We start from the raw sequence: 22,307 nt of genomic DNA on the forward strand, positions 1-22,307 counted from the left end.
GGCCAAAGCAGGTTTCAGTACAGGGGTAACTCATTTCACGGAAACACTGACCAACGGGGCGGTGCTTACCCCGCTCTCGGGAGTGCTGGGATCCCAGCAAAGGGGCTGAGAAAGTGGGCATTCTGTCCCTGCCCCTTCTCCCCCCACCAACCCTGCTTTGTGCAGCGGAGAACCACTTTATAAATGAAGATCTTCTAGTAGTGGCTTCTGGGCGTGGTGGCATTTTAAGAAATGGGCATAAGTTTTGCATGACCTAGCCCCATTTCCGCACGTTTCAGATGGGAGACTGAGACCCGGAGAGATAACATGCATTGTCAATGTCCCCAGAGGGGCCGGGAATGAAAAGGAGAATCAGCCCCTGATTTCCCGGCTTCCATGATGCTGGAGGTGAGGCAGGTGAGGCAGAACGCCTCCCTTGGGCATCCCGGGGAACTCTCTGGATCTTCTTGGGCGACCACGTGCCGCTTTTGACACCGGAAGAGGTCCCGGTCCACTGGCGAAGGCCACTGGGACTGGTTGAAAAATTCCCACCTGAAATCAAAATCTCCTCTCTCTCTTACTCTCCTTGTTGGGCTGGTCTTCGTCGGGATGCCCAAGGGCCATGGGCTGTGAGAAACAACCTGAAAACCACCTCAGGGAATTCTGGCTGGGAGAGGAATCCGTGGGAATATCTGGGAAGGTGGCTTGGAGGGCCGTGGGGATGGCGAGACCCAGAAATGCTTGAGAGGTTTGGGGCGCCAGATGACAGTAGGACCGGGGGACGACAGGGTGGGACGCAGGGAGAACTTCGTCTTTCGGTTCCCCTGACCTGGTAAGCAGCCCCCTCAGAATGCGTGATGGGCGGGCTCACCAACAAAGCGGCGGGGGGCGGGGGGGGGGGGACATCTATTACTGCAGGAAACAGGAGGGAGGGGAGCTAAGAACACAGGTTGCACTTGGTTAACAAGACTGTCATCAAACAGTAACACATTGAAGGCACCACCCACGCTTATGACATTTTCAGTCCAAAGCAATTGAAATTTGGCAGCGGCGGCGGCAACGGGCTGAGGGGGGGTTGGAGAGAGACGGGTAATAGAGGACTGGTCAGTGTCCGTTTCTTGTCTCAGAGGCGAGGTGGGAAATGCGGGGTCCCCTTCTCACCTCTTGTTGGCTTTTCAGCCATGAATTTGTTGTTGTTGTTGTTGTTGTTCTCATGTCATTGTCCATTTCCTAAGTCTCGAGGATTCTAGACAAAAACTGATGTGCTGTTTTTGTCTGTTTTGTAGTGGGCTTGTGATCATTTATCTTTTTTTTTTTTAAAGAAAAAAAAAAGTTATTTCACACTCTCTGGACCCTCTCTCCCCACCCGGAAAAGCCTACTATCCTTCCCATGTCCGTGGTCATGGTCTTTACGGGACTTCTCTAAAATGCTCTTTCTTCCGCATCACTGCCGGTGGGTTCTATTTATTTTTTGTGAGTTTGAGTGTGTGTCTTTTTTTTTTTTTTGCTTCCAACATGGACGATATGAAAAGTACTATAAATAGAACGGTTGGGGTCCAGTTACTGTCTCACGCTTGTCAAAACTGTGTGTCCACGTCACTGCGTCTTGGGATTAGAAAACACTTATAATGCACACGGCCTCCTCCCCGGTGAGTCCTCCTCTCAAACACACTCTTTTCTCATGTCCACTCTCGGGCTCCCCCTGCCCCAACCTGGCTCTTCATCCCGGAACAGACAGCACATGGTAAATAAATGGCGTATGTGCTCAAATGGGCAATTTCTCTAAGTTGTGCTACTTTCAATTTTTTTGTCATGGATTTCAGTTTTAAGTCAGGAGGAAAAGAAAAAAAATTAGCCCCACAACGTGCGCATGTGAGTTGGCCCCCTCGGGCCTGAAGTCGAAAGAGCCGTGCCTCAGTTTCCCCTTTGCTGTATTGCTGAACACCCCTGCTTCCATCTTGCTCAGCTGCGCGCTGACACGTGCTAGGCATGACCCAAGAAAAGCGTGATTTCACGTCACCAGCGGGTTTGTCGTTGGTTGGTGTGGGGGAGGGGGTCGGGGAGGACAGGGAGGGTGTAGGCCGGGGGGTATTTTTTTGCCTCTCTCAGTTGAGTATGGTCTCCAGGATGCTCCCTGTAGTGAAAGCTCAGACAGTCACTTCTGTTTTGCTGTTGGTGATGAAGTATGGCTGTGGGGGTGGGTAGTGCTGGGTGCGAGTCCCCAAGGGGTCGCTGGAGCCCGATTCGGCGGCGCCAAGCTTGCCCTTGTTACCGTAAGCCTGCCTCCGGAGGGAATGCTCGTTGGGGTCCCAGCCCTTGAAGTTGGTGGTGGAGTTGTAGGCCAGGGGATGTGGGGGCATCTTGTTGGTGCGGGACTTCTGTCCATTCTGCTTGGCAGGGCCGTGCTCGGGGCTGAAGGCCCGCGGCTCATCGTCTACTCTGACGGGGTGCAGAGGGAGGTTCCCCTTGGCGGCCAGCTCGGCCAGGTGCCGTTGCTTGGAGGAGAAGTCATCATTGACCTTGTCGGCTGTCCAAGGTGGACGGAGAGGGGGAAGAGAGAGCAGAGATAGGGAGAGAGAGAGAGGAGAGAGAGACAGTTAGGGATTGGCAAGAAAACCTGGGCACAGCATCCAAGTGAGCCAACAGTCCAAACGAGACACACACTAGAAACTCCATCTGGGACAGAAGGAAGGAAGACAGAAGGAAAGAGGGTCAAGTTCTTTTCACAAGCAAGATCAGGACCGAGTCGGTAAGGGCATCCCCAGCGGAAACTCTAGGTCCCCCCTCCCCCAAATAAACACTTCCCCACCATAAGGCACCTAGCATTGTACATGCCTGGCTCTCTTACAACGCCCCACCCCCACCCCGCCATAGATTCTTCATTATTAAAATCATGCTCTCAGGAGCGCCTGGGTGGCGCTCAGTGGGTTAAAGCCTCTGCCTTTGACTCGGGTCGTGATCCCAGGGTCTTGGGATCGAGCCCCTCATCGGGCTTTCTGCTCAGCAGGGAGCCTGCTTCCTCCTCTCTCTTTGCCTGCCTCTCTGCCTACTTGCGATCTCTGTCAAATAAATAAATAAAATCTTTAAAAAAAATAAACTCATGCGTTCGTTCTTGTTAAGGGGAAATACTGAACATCTTGAGAAATATTCGTGTCTGTCACCCGCTATTCAAGACTGCCGATACCAATACTTGGCTGTATCCGCTTCTGGTTTTCTCAATAAGTGGGGTTCAGTTTGGGATTTCTATTAATGTGTGTGGTTGCTTTTAGCAGTTAAGCAGACCTGTGTTCAAATCCCAAACCCACCACCTCCCAGAAGCGTGACTTTGGCTACTTAATACAAGTTAAGAAACTTCTTGGTTCTTATTACCATTGGTTTCTGCATAAGGAGAGTAGTTATGATAAAAAATAGAGAGATATTTTCCCAGAGGGTTGTTCGAAGGGTTAAATGATATGATGCGTGTAAAGTAGTTAGGTATTAGCCCCTATCATTGTCATTATCATTATAAATCACTGTTTAATTTCCACATAACATCCAATCAAGCATTTCTCCATGTTGTTATAAATCACTAATAGACAACATTTTAATGCCTACATCATATTTCATTGGGTGAAACTATTAAAATTAATCACTCCTCCCATCGACGAACAGGCAAGTTTGCCAATATGCTGTTGGCATAAATAAAGGGGAAATGAGAACCTTCAAGACTAGAGCTCTTTTCTTGTTTAGAATTTCGAATTTAGAGTAATCGCAAGAGTATTTTTCTTCATCTACATCCAATGATGACGAACTATAGCCCTTGGACCAAATCTGGATGCTGCCTATTTCTGTAAATAAAGATTTGCTAGAACACAGCCATACCTGCTTGCTCACCTACTGCCTCTCGCTGCTTCTGCTCTGGGGTGGTGGACCCAGGTACACGTGCCAGAGACCAAGCAGCCCACAAAGCCTGAACTCTTTACTAGCCAGCCTGGACATGAATGACCTAAAGTGGAATTACTTGGTCAAAGGGTGTAAACCTTATCAAGGTTTTTGATACGTGTTGCCAACTCCACCAGAAAAGAGTCACACAGATCTCTCTATCATTTCACCACATCGTCTCCAGCACTATGATTCCTTCCTTTCTTTCTTCCTTCCCCCCTTCCTCCCTCCCTCCCTTCCTCCTTTCTTTTTTTTCTTTCTAATCTTGGCTCCCTCATTCTCTTCCTCCTTCCTTCCTTCTTTATCCTTCCCTCCCCTTTCCTTCCCTCCTCCCTTTGTCTTTCTTTCCTTATACATTTATTTGATAATTTTAGGAGATTTTTAAATTTTATTTTCTTAAAATTCTTTTTATCATAAGCTTTGCTACACTTTTATTTTTTTTAAGACTTTATTTATTTATTTGACAGAGAGAGAGATCACAAGTAGGCAGAAAGGCAGGCAGAGAGGGAGGGGGAAGCAGGCTCCCTGCTGAACAGAGAGTCCGATACGGGGCTCGATCCCAGGACACTGAGATCATGACCTGAACTGCAGGCAGAGGCTTAACCCACTGACCCACCCAGGCACCCCTCCCATTTGATTCTTTCAACAACAACAGGAAGTAGGAAAGATGGGGATCTTAACCCCGGCTTGATAGATTAGGAAATTGTCAAGCTCAGGCACATGAAATGATTAACAAAAGTTACCCACAGCTAGTGGCTGAGCCAGAGTGGACCTAAGTCCAATAGGCACTAAGTGATGCTTTTCAAAGGCCATAGAGGAAAAGCTTCAGTTTTGGGATCAAGGGCACAAAAATATGTCCCACTTGCCCCCTCTGCGTCCGTGGCAGACATCACTCATTGATCTGTCCTGGCAGGTGTGGCTTAGGCTCAGACTCTTCAACACAACACCCCAGGAAGCCACACATTAACCTTCCAGGCTTAATATTGGTTAAGTTGGGTTTCTGTCCCTATTAATGTAAATAGCCCTGGCTCATGTGATCTTTAAAGAGAAAGTCCCCTTCTCCCTAAATTCTAAAGCTGTCTGAAAATACAGAGTGTCAAAAGGAATCCGCTACCAAAGATATGAAGAGCACACGTTTCCCAAAATACCGTGATTGCTTAAAGTGCCATGAGTTAAATTCAAGTCAATGTCAGATCCCCATCCTCTTGCCTTCCAGAAGAAAGTTCTAGGTTTCCAATGCCGTGAAGTTTCAACAGAAGCACACCCTGATATTCCCCCTTGGACTCGGGGGGAACATGAATCCAGTTACCTCCAGGACAGATTCACTGGCTTCTCCCAGGTGGCCAAGACTGAACCCATCATCATTACAAAGATCTGTTCTCCTTCAGGTCCTTCCTTATCCCTCAAATGTAAACACCCACTTTCTAGTCACTGAAGCCAGAAATGTGGTGGCGTCCACTGACTGACCCTTCTCTTCTCCCCTCGAGCACCCCATCCTTCCAGCTATGCCTACAAAGGCTTCTCTAGCCTGTTCCACGTCACCCCCAATTTTGAACTTTGCTCCACCTTGGCCTCCAAACAAGCCTCCCTGCCTTGAGTCTCACTCCTTCACCCACTCCATTCTCCACACTGCAGCCAAAGGCATATTTCTAAAATGCAAAACTGACCACGTCCCTCATCTACCAAAACCTCCTCAAGCAATTTACTCATTCGGTCATTCATCATACAGACACGGGCCATGGGTCAGGCAGTGGAAATATAAGGAAGAATCGGAAACAGACATGGTCCTTGCCCTCATGGGGTGGACATCTATTAGCCGGGGACAGGTAGGGACCAAATAAGCCCACGGATTACATAACAGTATAAATACAGTAAGTGCTATAAAGAACTATCCAGTCTTGTGAATATTTATATTAGGATCTTGGAGATGGTCTGAGAACCAGATGTTGGAATCTTTGAAGGCATGAACCTCATATTTCCATCTGTGGGGCTCTCAATCCTGGCAGGACTCAGGAATCACATGGCAGAGTTTCGAAAGCATTCAGATTCCTGGATTCCTCCCCCAAACAATTCATTTAGAATCTCTGCAGGTCTGGCCCAGACATAGTTTTTTTTTACGCACTCCTCCATCCAAGGGATTCTAATGTGCAGCCAGAGCGGAGACCACAGGCACAGCCCTGGCAGGTAGCACAATGCCAGCACATAGCTCTTCCGAGAGAACTAAAGGTAAGTGACCTCCAATCTCAGTCCTATTCTCTCCTGCCACCTCATGCCATCTTTGAGGACCTCAAACAAGGTCACATCCCACCAGGATAGACCTTTCTCCGTGGCACCCATTGTCGATGCCATTTTGTACTTGGTAATGCATTCATTCGTTACTGTCTGTCTCTCTCACTGCTGTCCCAACAGGGCTAGGTCAGGTCAGATTCCTGCCCATCACCACATACACAACGTCCAGCCTACTTCCTGGCAGATATTAGATACTCAATAAATATTCAGTGAGTGAGTGTAAGAGCAAAATATCACAGATACACATAGACTATCAGAGCAATCATAGGAGTGGAAGCTCCCTTCCCCTGTTCTTCCCATGCGTCTGTTATAAAAGTCTCACTCATCCTCATGACGACCCCAGTCCTGATCTAGAATCATTCATTCTCATGTTCCACTTTCCAGACAATGGACTAGCCTAAGGTCTGGTCGGAGAAAAGGATGTACTCCAGGTTTCCTCTGTCTGACAGGCTGAGAACATTGATGACAGAGTAGATGTTCCAACAGCTGGGATAGGTGGCATTTTCTCAAAAAGTTCTAAAGAAAAGAAGTCACAGAGGCATTCAACTCTTGCCAAATCAGTGCAGGGAGAAGGAGAAACCTTCTTGAAGACGAGTCATGAAGGCCCACACAGCGAATCTACAACCTTCTCCACAACCGCCCTAACTTGGTCTCTTAGTGAGCCTGGCATTGGGGACACCCTGATCATACAAAGTGTTTGGGACTTGGGGCAAGAGTAGGGTGAACAGAAAACTCTGGGGGTCCTGGAATCAGCCAGACCTGAGCTCCTGAGATCTCAGAAATGTCACTTAACCTCTTACAGCTTTACTTCCTTTGGTGTGAAATGGGGATAACACAAACTACTTCAGATTTGTTGTGAGGAATAAATTGTACGAGATATATAAGCTACAAAGCACAATTCTGGAATGCACTAACTATTCAATACATATTTTGTCTGTCTCCTGGCTTAGGGAAGAACTGGATTGAATCCAATGACATTTATTGAGCACCCGCTCTGTGCCAGGCAACTTGCGAAGCACAAAGGAGGCATTCATCCAAGCCAACAATCCTTCTCTCCTTTCTTCCTTCCCCTTTCCCTTCCCCATATCTACCATGTGTGTTGGCCTCATTTGCCCTATGAAGTAGCCTAAGAAAGGGACTTGATGTTTTGGGATGATGAGGGAAGTCACCCTTGGGATGTGCCTTTAGCTGCCATCTGAAGGTAAGAGTAATAGAAGTAGGATTCCAGGTGAGGGAACAGGTGATATATAGCAAAAAATGGCCACAGTACTTTGCATTTCCTTCCATCAAGAGGTAGAATGTCTTTCCTTACCCTTCAAATATAGTCAGAACTTGTGACTGGCTTTGACCAGCAGATTGTAGCAGAAGTGATATATGTGTATTCTGAACCTGGGCTTTTATAAGTTCTACAGCTTCTGCTATCAGGCTCTTGGATTCTTGACTCCATGTGAGGAAGGAGGCTCCGGTTAGCCTCCTGGAGGATGAGAAATCTTCAGACCAGTTGCCCATGCTCACCACAACCAACAGGCTGCTATTTGCCAGAGACTGGGTGAGGCCATCCTAGACCATACAGCCATCAACTGACCTGCCAGCTGACTCTAGAAACCGAGTAGGATGGGAACACCTAATCCGGCCCAATCCAGAACTGCCAGCTGATCCACAATCACGAGTCCAACAAATGGTGCCTCCATCAAGCTACTGAACTTCGGGGGATTTTGTTATGCAGCAGTATATAACTGACACAGAACAGCATTTCCAAAAGCCTGGAGGCAGGAAGGAGTGTGGCGGTTTCAAGAAACAGAAAGGACATCCGTGTGGTAGAGTGAAGAAGCAAGGGGTCAGTAGACCATCTGAAGCTGAGTAGGCAAGATTCTATCACTCATAGCTATTTTATTGTCTGACCATCTTCCCTCCACTAGACTTTGAGGTGTTTTAGAGAAGCACAGAGCAGGCAAAGATTTCTTGCCTGGGGCACAAAATTGTTCCCCAAAGAGTGATTTTCGAGATGGTTTCAGTAACATTAATGTGGATGGTGGTGGATGTACTGTTCCCATAACCAAGGAAACACAATGTTCGTGATACTCTTTCCAGTGTTTTTGGTGTCCTCTGCCTCTAGAGGAGGAGGAAGAAATGCCCACCCGGCCTCTCCCGGCTTTGTGCAGTGTGGTCCCTGTCAGTATATTAAAACATGTGAGAGAAGTAACAGATTCATTGAAGAGCCTTGTAAGACCCATTAATAAATGCATTAACCTAATCAGCCCCAATACCTCGTGGGCAGATGGCTGACAAGCCGACCAGGAAACAGATGTGTGAGCCTTTCAACAACATTGGGCCTCTCCAGTTTGATTTTTCTTCATTTGAAAAGAGGAAGAAAGAATGAAAAAGGTGCTTTCTTTCCAATAAGCCTAATTGCCTTGAAGGAACCAAGGCTGTAAAATTAAACTGTACCTTGTTCCATCTGTCTCTCCCCTAATTAGCAGCAGACACTTGTCCAGGTGCAGGGTGGGATGGAGCCTTACTTCCGTGGAAAGGGAGAGAGTCAAGGTAATAACTAATTTTCAAAACAAGCTGCACATCTGAGGGTCTCAGCAGGTGCCTCCCACCTACCTTCTTTCCCTGGGCCAAAGATATCTCAAGGAGGGGTTCCTACAGCTCGTTCTCACTTGGTGATATTCTTGGGTCTTAGGTGATGAATCTAACCAGGTAAGCAAAAACCCCATCGACTCGAACTTTCACCATTCCTCATTTGTCCCTGTTTTTGGTCTAAGAGTATGCTGAAATCCAGTGATAAATCTTCCCGTTATGCTTAAGAATAAAATCCAAATTATCTGCAGTGGCCCCAAGGTCTGCATGACCCAATGGTTTGTCGACCCTCATCTCCTCTGCTTGTTACGAACTTGTCCCATAGTATATTAGTTTCCCAGGGCCGCCATAAGAAATTACCGCAACCTGGGTGGCTTGAAGCAACAGAAATGTTTTCTTTCACAGATTCCAGAAGTCTGAAATCAAAGTGTCAGCAGGGCCATGCTCCCTCTGCGGGCTCTAGGGGAAGATCCTTCCTTGCCTCTTCTAGCTTCTGGTGGTTACTGCAATCCTTGGCACTCCTTGCCTTTTGCCTCATTCCAGTATCAGTCCTGACTCCACGCAGACATCCTCTCTTTGTGTGGGTCTATGTGTCCGAATTTCCCTCTTCTTATAAGGATCCCAGTCATTGCATTGGGACCCACCTTCATCCACTATGACCTTATCTTCACTCACGACATCTGCGAAGACCTTATTTCCAAGTAGGGTCACATTCTGAGGTTCTGAGTAGATAGAGACTTGGAGGGATACTCTTTTTTTTTTTAAGATTTATTTATTTGAGAGAGATAGAGTGAGAGAGAGCACAAGACAGGAGAAGGTCAGAGAGAGAAGCAGACTCCCTGCGGAGCTGGGAGCCCGATGTGGGACTCGATCCCAGGACTCCAGGATCACGACCTGAGCCAAAGGCAGTGGCTTAACCAACTGAGCCACCCAGGCACCCCTGTAGGGATACTCTTCAACTCAGTACATACAAGATTCCTTTCTGTTCCTGAACACACAACGCTTCTCAGCATGTCAAGATCCTTCTTTTCATTTGGTTCTCTGAGCAAAGGTCACTTCCTCAGAAAACCCCTCTTGATGAGTCAGTCAAAAGAGAGCCCTGCCCACTCCCAACTGTTCTCATCACTTCTCCCCATTTTACTATATTCTTGGCCTGTATCATTTCATGAAATTGTCTTTTTTAGTTACTTCAGTGTTGTCTGTCTCCTTTGGCTAGAATATAAGCTCCGACTAGGCTAGTGGCCGTATCAGCTCTGCTCACTACTGTATCTCCAACACTTCACCCAGTGCCTGGCACACGGTAGGGGTACAATAATGCATTTGATGAAGGCAGGAAAGCACTGGAAATATTTCAGATTCCAACAACAGTCTCTCAAATATTAGCAACGGGCAGAATGTGTCACGTTCTGGTCATCTGGTTTGTGATGGTGAATTTTATGTGTCAACCAGAGTGGGTCCACCAGCTATCTGCATTAAATATTATTTCTGGATGTGTCGGTAAAGGTTTGCATTTGAACTGGTATAATCAGTAGTTTGCCCTCCCCCGTGTAGGTGGGAATTATCTAATTTGTTGAAGGACCAAATGCCACAAAAATCAGAGGAAGAAAGTCTCCACGCCCTTCCTTCCTGCCTGCTGTCCCATCCCCTGGGTGGGACACTGGTCCTCTGCTCCTTGACTGGGATTTACCCCATTAGCTCTGCTGGTTCTCAAGTTTTCAGACCTGGACTGGAATCACAGCCCTGGCTTTCTTGAATTTCTAGCTTGTAGACAATAGATCATGGGACTCTTCAGCCTTCATAATCACACGAACCAATTCCCCATAATAAATCTCCTTTCATATATATATATATAGATATCCTATTATTCATGTATATGACTGTTCACCACATTCATATACACACATATATCTCAAAGGAGATTTATTATGGGGAATTGCTTCGACCAAACCAATATTATATATATCCTATTATTCGTATGTGATACATATGAATATAGATAAATAATGGCATGCACATGTGCGTGTGTGCATGCATACGTGTGTGTGTGTGTGTGTGTGTGTGCGCGCACCTCAGGTTCTCTGGAGAATGCAAATACATGGTCCATATCACAGAAGTCTGAATGACTTGTGCCCTGTGCTTTACAGGAATCGCAGGACTAAAGCAGGGGTTAAGTTTCCCTTATTTCTGGGCAGGAGAACCTGCTTGCTGCCCAGCTCCATATCCCTGGCCATAGCCTTGCAGAGGCATGACTATTCTGTAGCAGTGAATTCAGAGAGGCAGGAGGCAGCTGAGTGAAGCAGGCAGGGACTGGTTAGAGGCTGTGTGGATATAAGACAAGTCTGGTCTCCCTCTCATGTCCCTCAGTGGTAAACTGAGTGAAAGCTCATCTTTATTAAGGGCATGTTGTTCTAGATACTTGGCTAGGGAATTAATTATCCCTTTAAAAAAATTTTTATTTGTTTATTTTACAGAGAGAGAGAGAAGTAGGGAGGGGCAGAGGGAGAGAGAGAATCCCAAGCAGACTCCCTACTGAACACATAACCCAACACAGTGCTCAATTCCAGGTCCCTGAGAGCATGACCTGAGCTGCAACCAAGAGTCAACACTAACGGACTGCTCCATCCAGGCCCCCTGTTAACCCCTTTAATATTCTCAATATCCTACTGAGATAGATGCCAGGTCTCATTTTATAAATGGGGAAACTGAGTCTACAGAGCTTTGGCAACTTGTTCGAGCGATGGCACTGGGATCTGAACCCAGAATACCAGGCCCAGTTCTGGGTATCCTGGAATCTGTGAATTTATGGCTACAATACTCACCATTTTTCTAACCCCGAGCCTGCCTCATAAAAGAATAGTCTTGTTTCCTTAACAAGGTTTTATCTTCAGGAAAATATCCCCCCCAAAACTAAGGAAAATGGAGGGCAGAGTAAGAATTATGCAGAGAAACCACTTTTCCTGATTCCTCCTCTCAAAACATCAGGGGCTGGGGTGCACGTGTAAGGATCAGATTCTCAAGAGGAAATGTCTGAGTATCACAACCAAAGTTTTAACAGAGCCCCAGATTCTCTCCTAAGGCAAACCCTTTTTCTTCTTTACAGTGAGGAGGAGGGAGCTGGGGATGACATGCAACACACTCTGCCCGGCTTTGGTTCTTCCAGCATTCAGGTTGGCTGCTGCATTACCAGGTGCATGGGGCTTGGCATCTCTAAGGGGCTCTGACATTGGCTGGAGTGCTGGCCAGGCACCAACCTGTCCCAGAGTTGGGCTGGACAAAGAGCCATCCACTTCTCACCGAACTGAGAGAAGACGCCACCAAGTGCATGACACATACGGTCTCATGAAGCTGGCCCCCAACCCCACCCAAGCCCACAAGGCAGATGTGCTTGCTTGAGCTCATCACACTGATTCGCTCCATGACAATGCAGTGGGATCGTTTGAGATATTAACTAATATTTCTTTTCCTTGTGCTTCTACGATCCCATTCCCGACCACCCAGAGGGCAGCAATCACTTTCAGGGATGACAAAGAGCCAAAGTGTTGGTTTTGAATCCTACACTGGGCTCTGAACAACCATAAGAGAGCCCCGAGTCACAAAAGACAAGGCTTCAGCAATAAGTTCCAGGAATTAGAAGGATTAATGAGAGAAGGAAAGAAGGATTAATGAGGTCAGAACTCGAAGGCTGCCGTGCCTGCCGTGCATCAGGTTCATGCAGTACATAAGGATGTCTGCAAGAACGCTCACCTGATTTGTGTTGACTCTAAGTTCTTTATGATATGGTGGAAAGATCCTGACTTCTGGGAGAAGATGGATGTGAGTTCAGATCCCAGCTCTTCTGCTTACAAGCTGGAGACCTTGGGCAAGTTACTGGAACTCTCTAACTTTTACCAATAATATTCAGAATCAAACAACAATGGTTGGGTGGCAAGGAGTTGAGGGTACCGAAGAGAATCATGTCCAGTACCAACGTCCTTGCTGCACAGTTGGTATTCAACAGATGGTAGCTGTTATTGCTGCCATTGTTAGAAAGGAGAAGAAAATCACATGAGGATAATAAGATCGACTTTGAGGGGTGCAATGCAGAAGTCAAGGAGATAAGGCAGGTAAAAGCGCAAACCATTACAAGCATGGAGCATGGCAGGGCTCCCTAAATGCACACTCCCACCTGGGAAGACGTAGCACATGGCCACTTGCCTCCCAAATCTCTTTCTACCTTCTTCTCTCGGGCACAGGGCCACCCAGCTCCAAACTAGATTTCCCCAGCCTTCTTGGGAGCTAAATTTGGCCATGTGGCTCATCTCTTGCCAGTGATATGTTAGCAAAAACGATGCATCCAATTTTCATTTCACCTGACTTGGTTAAAAGAAAATCGCTTGCCCTGCATGTCCTCTTTTCCCCCTTCCCATTGGCTATGACAGCAGCTAACCGTACCAATGCAAATGAGGACAGTCCTGGAGAGGGTGGTAGAGAAACAGTGTTCAAGGAGCCTGGGCCCCCGAGTGACAGTTTGGAGCAGAGCTGCTCCACCAACCTCTACCACTTCCTCTGGAGACTGTAACAGAGACATATACTTCTTTCTTTCAACCCACTGTATTTATGGGGCCGTTGGTTCAGTAGGACAGTATTTGCTTTTTACCTATACAGGAATATTTTCTGGGTCTCCACTTTTTTTTTTTTTTGCCTCCTTCACAAGCTGAATTAAAAGGTAAATGGGGGGACAGTTCATGGTTTTTTTTTTGTTTTTTTTTTTTTCCAAAAAAAAAAAAAAAGAGTACCCAGGTATTTCTCTCTTCTTTTAAAATACATTCTCTAAAGCTGGTGCAGTTTCCTGAAACGGTCTCAGCAGGCAGAAACAAGAAAGGCAGGAAAAAAGCCTAGTTTCTCCAACAGGAGAGAGCCAGGGAGGAGGTGGGAAGATTTGTCTTTATGATGAATTGGCCCTGTACTGGCGGGTTCTGGGCCTTGCTGAAGAGACACAAGCAGGGGGAGTTACATTTGAACCAGGTCCCAATGAAGCTTGGGGCTCCAGGCTCTCCCTGTTGGGCTTCACTTCTTCTTTAGAAGTCCTATCTCTCTAAGAAAGAAAATTGTCAAGGGGAGTCCAGAAGCCTGGATCTTTCTTGTCTTAACCCTGAGGGCTCCCACTGTCTTTGCTGGAGAGGATTCTGAAACAGTGCCTGGCTTGGTTTTTGCACCAAAGCTCTCCAGGCTGTGCCACGAGCCCCTTGGCTGTGACTCCGGGAACCCCCTGTGATTGTCTTGCTGCCGAGAGGGCTCTAACCCTGCAGGTCCTTTGTCTCTTCTGTTAGGAAGCCCTGCTATGCAGCCACCTCTTTCTGAGAGGCTGCTGAACAAAGATGGACGGACTCATGCCCCAGCCAGGGCTGACTGCAGAGCCCCCTGTACAGAAAGGCTCTGGACGGAAACCATGCATATATTCACCGCCCTTCCATGCATCCCGCATCGCTGCTCCACGGATGGCGATCATTCTTTTCAAAGGATCCTTGTGTGATTTGTCTTCAGATCGACCTCCCCTCTGGTTAAATTTTATACAGCTGTTTTTTGTTTGTTTGTTTTTTAATGAAGCAAATAAAGGTTAATTATCCTTGATCCTATGTACTTCCTTCCAATTTGCTATAGCAAAGGATCATCTCGAAGCAGATAATTGTGACTTTTGGGATCCTAAGTTAGAATCATGCATGAATGACCTCAATTCTTCACCTTCCCCTGTATCCACATTCTTTGAATGTGACTTAGAAAATCCCCCCCCCCCCCCCCCGGATTCTGAGTTCATCCATGTGACTAATGAATGTCAGCCAACATGACATAACGGAAGTTTGAAGAAGTGCTTGCTGGTTTGGGGTCCGTCTTTTGTACCAGTGTCATTATCGCGAGATGTCTGGGCTGCCCTCTCTGAGGATGAAAGCCACCTGGAGCAGAGCCAAGTCACCCAAGTCATTCCAGCTAAAACCAGCCCCTCAGCCAACATTCAGCCAACTCTCAGATCTATGACTCAACTCAGCTGAGACTAGAAGAATCTCCGATATCAGCATAGACCCTGGTCTCAGTAAATGCTGCCAAGTAAATGTTAAACCACAAGATTTGGGGCCCCTTGTTATACAGCATTTTTGTGGAAAGACTACTGATACAAACGCCCATCACTTACTCACCCTACTTCCAGGAAGAGCCCCATTTTCGACTGGGGAATCCACCTGTCTCCTACTCTTGATCCAGGTGATTTGGATGACACACGCCTCCACTCTCCCACCCCTCAGCTATTCCCCACGAACTACAACCAACTCATTCCATTGACCTCACTGTAACAATTTGTTCAGAGGTGGGCACATGACAAGGCAAGCCAATCAGAACAAAGCCTGGGATCTTCAGTTATAGAGATGGAAGCGCCAAAGAGATCAATGATCCCCAACCTCCCATTCTACAAGAGAGACAACTAAAGGCATGGGTTCAAGGACCGCCAGCTGGGTAGAAGCAGCGTTGGATCTAGGACACAGATCTCTCGACTTTCATCTAGTTAATTTTTCTATTTCCCAGTGCCTCTTCAGACAAGACCACAGGATTCCCTTCAAATGCTATGCCCAACTTCATTCAACAACTTATTAATAAAATCCATATTGACTGTCTACTATGTGCTGAGGGCACCATGCAAGGTGGGAGGGAAGTTTGAAATGAAGATCTTAAAAAAAAAAAGAAAAAAAAAAGATCTAGGTGGCTTAGCATCAGAGGGGTATATTTTCAAAGCAGAAAAATGTTTATTGGATCTTACACAATGGCCATTTCTGGCAAGTAGAGACTCTCCTCCATGCCCTATGGGTTCCCAAAGAAGCTCATCAAAACTCCAGTGCTCACTGTGTGCTTTTTAAAAGAGGCCAACCTCAGAAGCTGGCGGGATTTGATTTTTATTAAAAAAAAAAAAAAAATCCCCTCCGTATCCTCCACCTGCTCTGCACTCTCCTACTCACCAGCAAGCCAATAACCCAAATCAGAACATTGGAAAAGGCTGAATTTCATGAAGTAATGTGTTAAGGTTGCCTTTAGGTAGGTTCTTATCCAAAATGTGTGCACTCCGACAGAATGGCCACCCAAATTATACATTGTCTCCTGCCTTTTGCCTTCTGTAGCATCTCTTAGATGAACATTTATTACTGAGTTACATCAATGATCTTAGACAAAAGAAAGAACTAGAATTTACTGAGTACCTACTGTGTATGAGATGTTCTTACCCATTTCATTGACATTGTCTCATGCAAACCGTCTTAAACATAGGTGACAAGGCAAAACCATCTCCTCTGTGTGACAAGAGGAATTAAGGCCCAGAGATACTGAGTAATTTGGCTGCCACGTTTCTCTGCCACAGCTTTAAGTGTCAGGGAGGGACACCAAATCCAAGACTGTCAACTTCAATGTTCCTACTTTCCAGCTGTGGCTCCAGCTCAAACCTTTGACTAAGAAAACAGTTTTATTTCAGCAAACAGCAAAAATACTCATGTTTGGAAGAATGCTGGCATGTGAAATTGGTGTTCTAGGGCAAATCATGTCTAGGGGTTGGGTCTTGGAAAAGGCAGGTCCAAACGTTAGTATATAGAGAATTATCCAGAAGTTTCAGTTAAAAAAATGAAAAACTAGAAAATGTTGAGACCCCCACGTCCAGTGGTCCCAGTTTCTCTGCAGTATGTGGGCCCAGGATTTTCATTAGTATCGAGCATGTCCAGTGACTCTGAGTGCAGTCTGTAAACCATTCTTGGAGGTTGGGTCCTGGTTCCAGGTCTGATGTAATTGTCCTGTATGACTTTGGGCAACCTCATTTATCTCAGGGAGCTAGGTTCCCTCATCCAGAAGAGCACAAGGGTTGGATAAAGGGTATTTTCTTCACTGTCATTAAGGTGTATTCCTTATATTCTCCTGATGGTACTCCCCCAAACACCACGGAGCATGGATTTTCACGGCCGTTGTTTTGGAAATGGTAGAAATGGGAGTTCAGGGCATGTGAGCGGCTCGTACAAGAGCACATGGTCTGCTTCTGATCCAAGCCATCGTGACCATATCAGTCCTGTACTGACAGTTTCCCCCAAGTTCACTGCTCCAGCATAGCCCTGGATAAAGCGACAGGTCAGGTTCAAAGATTCATTTTGCAAAATGACCAGGTTTCAAAAGACATGGATGGCTTCGCACCGCTTAGGAGAGTCCACTGGGCTTGAGGTAGTGGTGCTTTCCTGGGAGGGGTTTCCAAGAATTATTGGGGATAACTCCAAGATTATTGCTCCCAAGGCTGGGCATGGGCGGAGCACCAGGAGTGGCCACTAGGGGGCGGCGTGCATGGGGAAACCTCAGGTAGAGGAAAACGAATAGTGCCAACGGGGGTGTGATGTTTGCCATTTCCCACCCTGGCAGACGCGTTTCACCAACCAAGGGAGTCAGACGCAATGCGGGTGGAAACAGGAAACCCTCATCTTCAGAGACCTTGCCATTTCTCCTCGGCAGCTACCCCTTCCTTCACCAACCTCCCCAGGTGGCACCCATCCCTCCGCCTACTCCTCGGCTCCTGCCCTGTGTTCCCAGAGCGGGTTCCTAGCAACATTCATGCCCCTGGATGTTAACCTGAAGAGAAAAGAGATCAGACATCCAAAGTGTGTGGGCAATGATGTTAGAGTCTGACATTTTTTGTTCGCACGAGATTTTCCAGAGCCTTTCATTCGCTCACCTGATAATAGTCCTAATGATACCAGTAATGGGCTTCATGTGGTTATCACTTTCCGAAGGCTAGGCAGTGTGACATGTCGTGTACACGTTACCTCATCTTCACAACAACCTAGGTGGCAGATGACGCCATTGTCCCCATTTGTAGATCAGAAAGCGGGGGCTCAGGGGGGTCGGCTGACTGGCTGAGGGTCTCGAGAGGACCCAACAAGGAGACCGTGATTGGAACCTCGGTGTGTCTGAGGCTAAGCCCATCGCAGCCTGCATGTGTCTCCCTTTCGAGAAGGTGGCAGGGTGTGGGAGGCAGGGGCAGTCCGAAAGCCCCAACCTTGTTATCATGCCTCATGGAGTCTCCAGCTCTGGAGGCTGAGTGGGGAACACTAGAGAAATATCAATGACTCCAAAGGAACTTGGGCCTGGCCATCCTTGGGACCCCTCTCCTCCCCAGACAAGGCCTGATAAATACAGACACTTTTAACAGGACAGGTGAAATTAGCCCGGTTTGGGTAGAAAAACCGCTTCCAAGCCCTTGCCTTTGCCCTGTCCCGAAATATTTTCTAAATGCACCAGACAACAATAAGCTGATATAAGGACAGGGGTGCTGACTGCCTCCAAATGCTGTCACGGGAATCATAATGGCTTTGTTTTTCACAGGGGAGAGAAAAAAAAGTTTATGCCTCAAATTAGTAGGTCTCTGTCATGTTCCAAATTGTTTGCATTTCTAAAAATGGATGTTGACATGTGAACAGTTATTATCTAATGCAAGACCCAAAAATCTGCCTCTCTCAAGGGAACAACAGGGTAGTCAAGGGATCCTCTACAGACACGTGGGTCTACAGCTCTCTGTCTGGGTGCGGGAGTACAATGAGTCCCCTTCCTTCCCATGCTCCCCTCAGAGCTCGGGTTGCTTCTGAGGGTCTGGGACCTGGTCAGACTCCCCTCTTCAGAAACCTCAGCCCCCAGAAAGATCCCTGGAGACCTAATCAGAGGGTGTCAGCTTCCCAGCAAGATTTCTCTAGTGCAGTGGTCTTCAGAGTGTGGTCCCCAGACCAGCAGCATCGCCATGGAAACTGTTAGCAACACAACCCCTCAGGCCCCCACCGAAGGTCCCGGGAATCAGAAGCTCTGGGACGAGACCCGGGGATCTGGGTTTTAACAACCCTCTAGGAGAGGCTGATGCTGCCAAGCAGCCGAGATGTTGAGAACCACTGAGGGCGCACTGTTCCCTCCTCCCCGCTCACAGGCACTCACTCATGACCTTCTACAGTCTCTTTCTTCCTTGTCCTTCCACTCTATTGTCTTCTCTCCATCTTCTACTCACCGCAGTTCAGGTCACTGCCTACCTGGGTGACCGCAGGAGCCTCCCAGTGGGTGGCCCCACCTCGAGGCCACCCACTCACCTCCAACTTTCGAGAATGTAGCAATAGTCCTGCCTAGAGCCCTGTTAGACCTTCTAATTTCCCAAGTTCAAGGTCATGGCCTGCCCAGCTGGGTCATCAGAGAATTTAGTGACAACATGATATAAAGGTCCAGCACTCTGGCACACGGTAGGGCGGACAGAGATTCTAGCTACCTTCTGGTCCAGGACCCGGCTGGTTAATTCACAGACAACCTGGCCAGACTTCTTAGCATCCAATGCTCACTGTACCGCCCGGGGAAAGTCGAAAACAGTGACAAAGCTTATGGTTCACGAGACCCTGAGCCAATAACCCAACTCGGGTTTCTCTCTCCCTCAGAAGTTGTGGTTTTCTCCCCTGCATTCATTTACCTTGGGTTTTACTGTTCTGTTTCTGCCGCTTTCTGAGAAAAACCAACATTTCCTGGATGTCTTACCTGGGATGGTGTCTGATAGTGACATTTTCCTTCAGGCAGTGAATACTGAGAAGTGAGGGGGTAGCACGGTCTTCAACAACAGCCCGGGGCACAGATACGCCACACACACACACACACACACACACACACACACACACACACACACACACACAGACACCTGCATGCTGGAACTTGGACGGACTCGCAGGGCCACCCAACGGGGACACATGTGTGGCACCAGGTCACGCACAGACACCAGGACTCTTTGTGCCTCCACCGATCAGTGTCGAGTCTGACGACACCTGGACGAAAGAGCTAGAAAAAGCTTTACAGTACCTTTGGGTGACTTAAGTGTCGCCACGGCCCAGTCACCATCAGAACTTCCTAAAAAAATAACAATCGAGAGATGCTGATCTGCTGGCCGGCTTCCCACGTCCGCTGCGCCCTCACCCCCGGGTGCCGCGGCTGGCAGCCCGAGCTGCAGCCTCCACGGGGCCCCGGGGGACGGGCGAGAGACCAAATGTGCAAATGTGGATCTGCGCACGCGCACCTCCTCCTGCAAAGCCCTGCAGCGGTATCTGGATAACGCCCAACAGAGGGTCGGAAGAAGTCCCCTGAAAAAGGCCTTGATGTTTTCAGTTATGTTAGGGAGAGATTTCTTAGGCAGGGATCTGGCTCTGAATTTCAGCCCTCTAAGAAAGAAAGGAAAATTGGAGTTGCCTGAACTCACTTTGGCCAAGGACAACACTCTGCTGATAAGAGAGACATTTTGATCCTGTTTTTGGCGCCCTCCCTTTCCTGAAAAGGGTTGGCGGAGGGGTGGGGGGGGGGGGGAGTTATTAGCTCCAAACCCAAGGTTGGGGCAGTCTCTGCGAACTGCAACTTTAAATGCTGGGTGGCAGGTCCCGGAGGGCTCGAGGCTGTCCTCACACATAGTCTGTGTTTGAAAGTACTGTTGAATGAATGAATGAATTCAAGTTTCTCCATGGAGTCACTTTTCCTAAAGGAGGGAAATTCCCCTAAACGCTAAAGGGATCAAGCTTGTTATCTGAGAATCCCATAATGCTTGGAATGTTGTTTATAAATCAGTTTCTCCAAACTTCAAAATTCTTCTTGAATTTCATTTCAAGAGCACTGAATGAGCCCTTGGGGATCCCACATTATTAGCAGATCCCCCTGGTGGTCCCTTTCCTAAAGTCAAAGATGGTAAGAAGGGTGATGACGGCACCCTACCTACCCCTGTCTTTGATAGGCCTTCTCCGTAAAATGGGCTTTTACTCAAAGCGGGGCAAACCCTCCCAGGTGTCCATGCAGCAGCCTCTGCCCATTGGCTGGAGGCCTAGCCAATCAGCGAGAGCCACTAGCTCCCCTTTCCTTTCTCGGGAATCTACCTGGAAAGCCCAAGTCCTCAGCATTTCTGCACAATTTCCAGAGAGAGATCAGGCTGCCAGCTGAGAGGAGTCACTGGGAACATTCTGTGTGATCTGAATTACAGAGCACAGATCCGGCCTCATTTAAACATTTCCGGTTGGCCTCCCAGGCATGCCAGAGGACGCTCAAATGGCCACATTCCCCCTGCGGATATGAACTCAACACCCTCATCACTCACAACAGAGGGGAAATGACGGGACAGGATAGTGACAAAGTTAAAATTAAGTGAGACCCGCCCGGGATGACTGGATGTTTCTTCTCCCTCTGAGCCAGGATCGTGGACATCTGGAAATAGTGATGTGGCCCCAAATCTTCCTGTGCAGATGGATACAAGCCTGATGGAGTCACTGATTCACGGAGGCCAAAGAGGCCATCTTACTCCCAAGTCAAGTTCATCACTTGAAGGCAGGAACCATGCCATGCCGCGGCCAACCCTGTCCCCACTACCTAAGACGGGGCTTAGCTGTGGCAAGGCGCTAACAAGTTTTCCTTCACAAATCCGCTGAAAATAAGGACACCTAATCAGATGGCACACAGGTTTCCAAATATATACTTAACATCACACTATGCCTGGTGCCACTAATGGGCATTAGAGAAAAATTTGTTGGGTGAACAATTAAACAGTAAAAGGGGATGGATCTAAGGTATTGAGAGGAAAGGAACATGAGGGAACTTTCTGGGTGATGAAATACTTCTTATCCTTACTGGGATGTCAGTTATCCTAGGGCACATATATTTCAACAATCACACGCTCATAAAATTATGATCTGCATTATTTCATCACATGTAAGTTACACCTTATCGATGGTAAACCAATTAGACTTGGGCACCATGGGAAAACTTTCAACTTCAAACAAAGAAAAGCAATGTTTTAGTAAGCCTTCCCTCCAAGAAACGGGGGAAAGGTACTGCCAAGCCTTTTTTTTTTTTTTTTTTTGCCTGGTTATAACCTGATGTCAGAAATTGTTCTCTGGAAGATAGAATAATTTCACGGAAAGAACACAGGATTGTGAAACAGGCAATCCTGAATGTGACTCTTGGCTCTTCCATTTGCTGGGTGGGTAACTCTGGGAAAACCGCTGAGCCTTAGTTTTGCCATCTGCAAGAATGGAACCAAGACCTCCCTCAAAGGTAGAGTGTTTTGAGAGTTCAATGATGTTAACTCTCTCCCGCCACTTAAGGAAAAAGATGAAACTAGCAGAAGTCTGTCTTTGATGGAGTCCCTCATGCATACTCAGGGTTTTCACGAGTGATTCCTACGGCAAGATGGAAGAGGGAGTTCCTGCCATATTGGAGTGCCGTGTTGTGGTTCTAAACAGGGCCATTGGAAACTGTAACATGGTTCCGGCAAAATCGTCCTTTGTCTGTCAAATAGCATGAGCAAAAAAGATTTTCTTATTAAAATCTTGATGTAAAAATGAAGACACCATAGCATTTGATCGATAATGCAGGTATGCCCTGTGTCTTTCTCTCTTTGAGTAGCTAGGGCTCACCGGAGCATCTAAGTGGGACGTAGTCAGGAGTTCAACTTTTAGATGCCTAGAGGAAAAAAAAAACTGGACTTGGGACCAGGAGGA

General features: G+C 47.4%; 1 protein-coding gene across 2 annotated transcripts in view; it reads right to left on the reverse strand.

The window, feature by feature from the left end:
- Positions 1-1,302: 1,302 nt before the first annotated feature.
- The window catches only part of SHISA9 (shisa family member 9), a 273,480-nt gene continuing 252,475 nt past the window's right edge, over positions 1,303-22,307 (reverse strand). Inside the window, exons 4-5 of one of the 2 annotated variants that reach the window (XM_045992497.1) lie at positions 19,636-19,683; positions 1,303-2,506 (exon numbers count right to left, since the gene is read on the reverse strand). In XM_045992497.1, coding sequence (XP_045848453.1) covers positions 2,127-2,506; positions 19,636-19,683 — 428 coding nt within the window. In that variant the 3' untranslated portion in view covers positions 1,303-2,126. The remainder of the gene's footprint in view (positions 2,507-19,635; positions 19,684-22,307) is intronic. The other variant, XM_045992498.1, reaches the window with a different exon arrangement.

Source organism: Meles meles, chromosome 21 (assembly GCF_922984935.1).
Source record: "Meles meles chromosome 21, mMelMel3.1 paternal haplotype, whole genome shotgun sequence".
Taxonomy (NCBI): Eukaryota; Metazoa; Chordata; class Mammalia; order Carnivora; family Mustelidae; genus Meles; species Meles meles.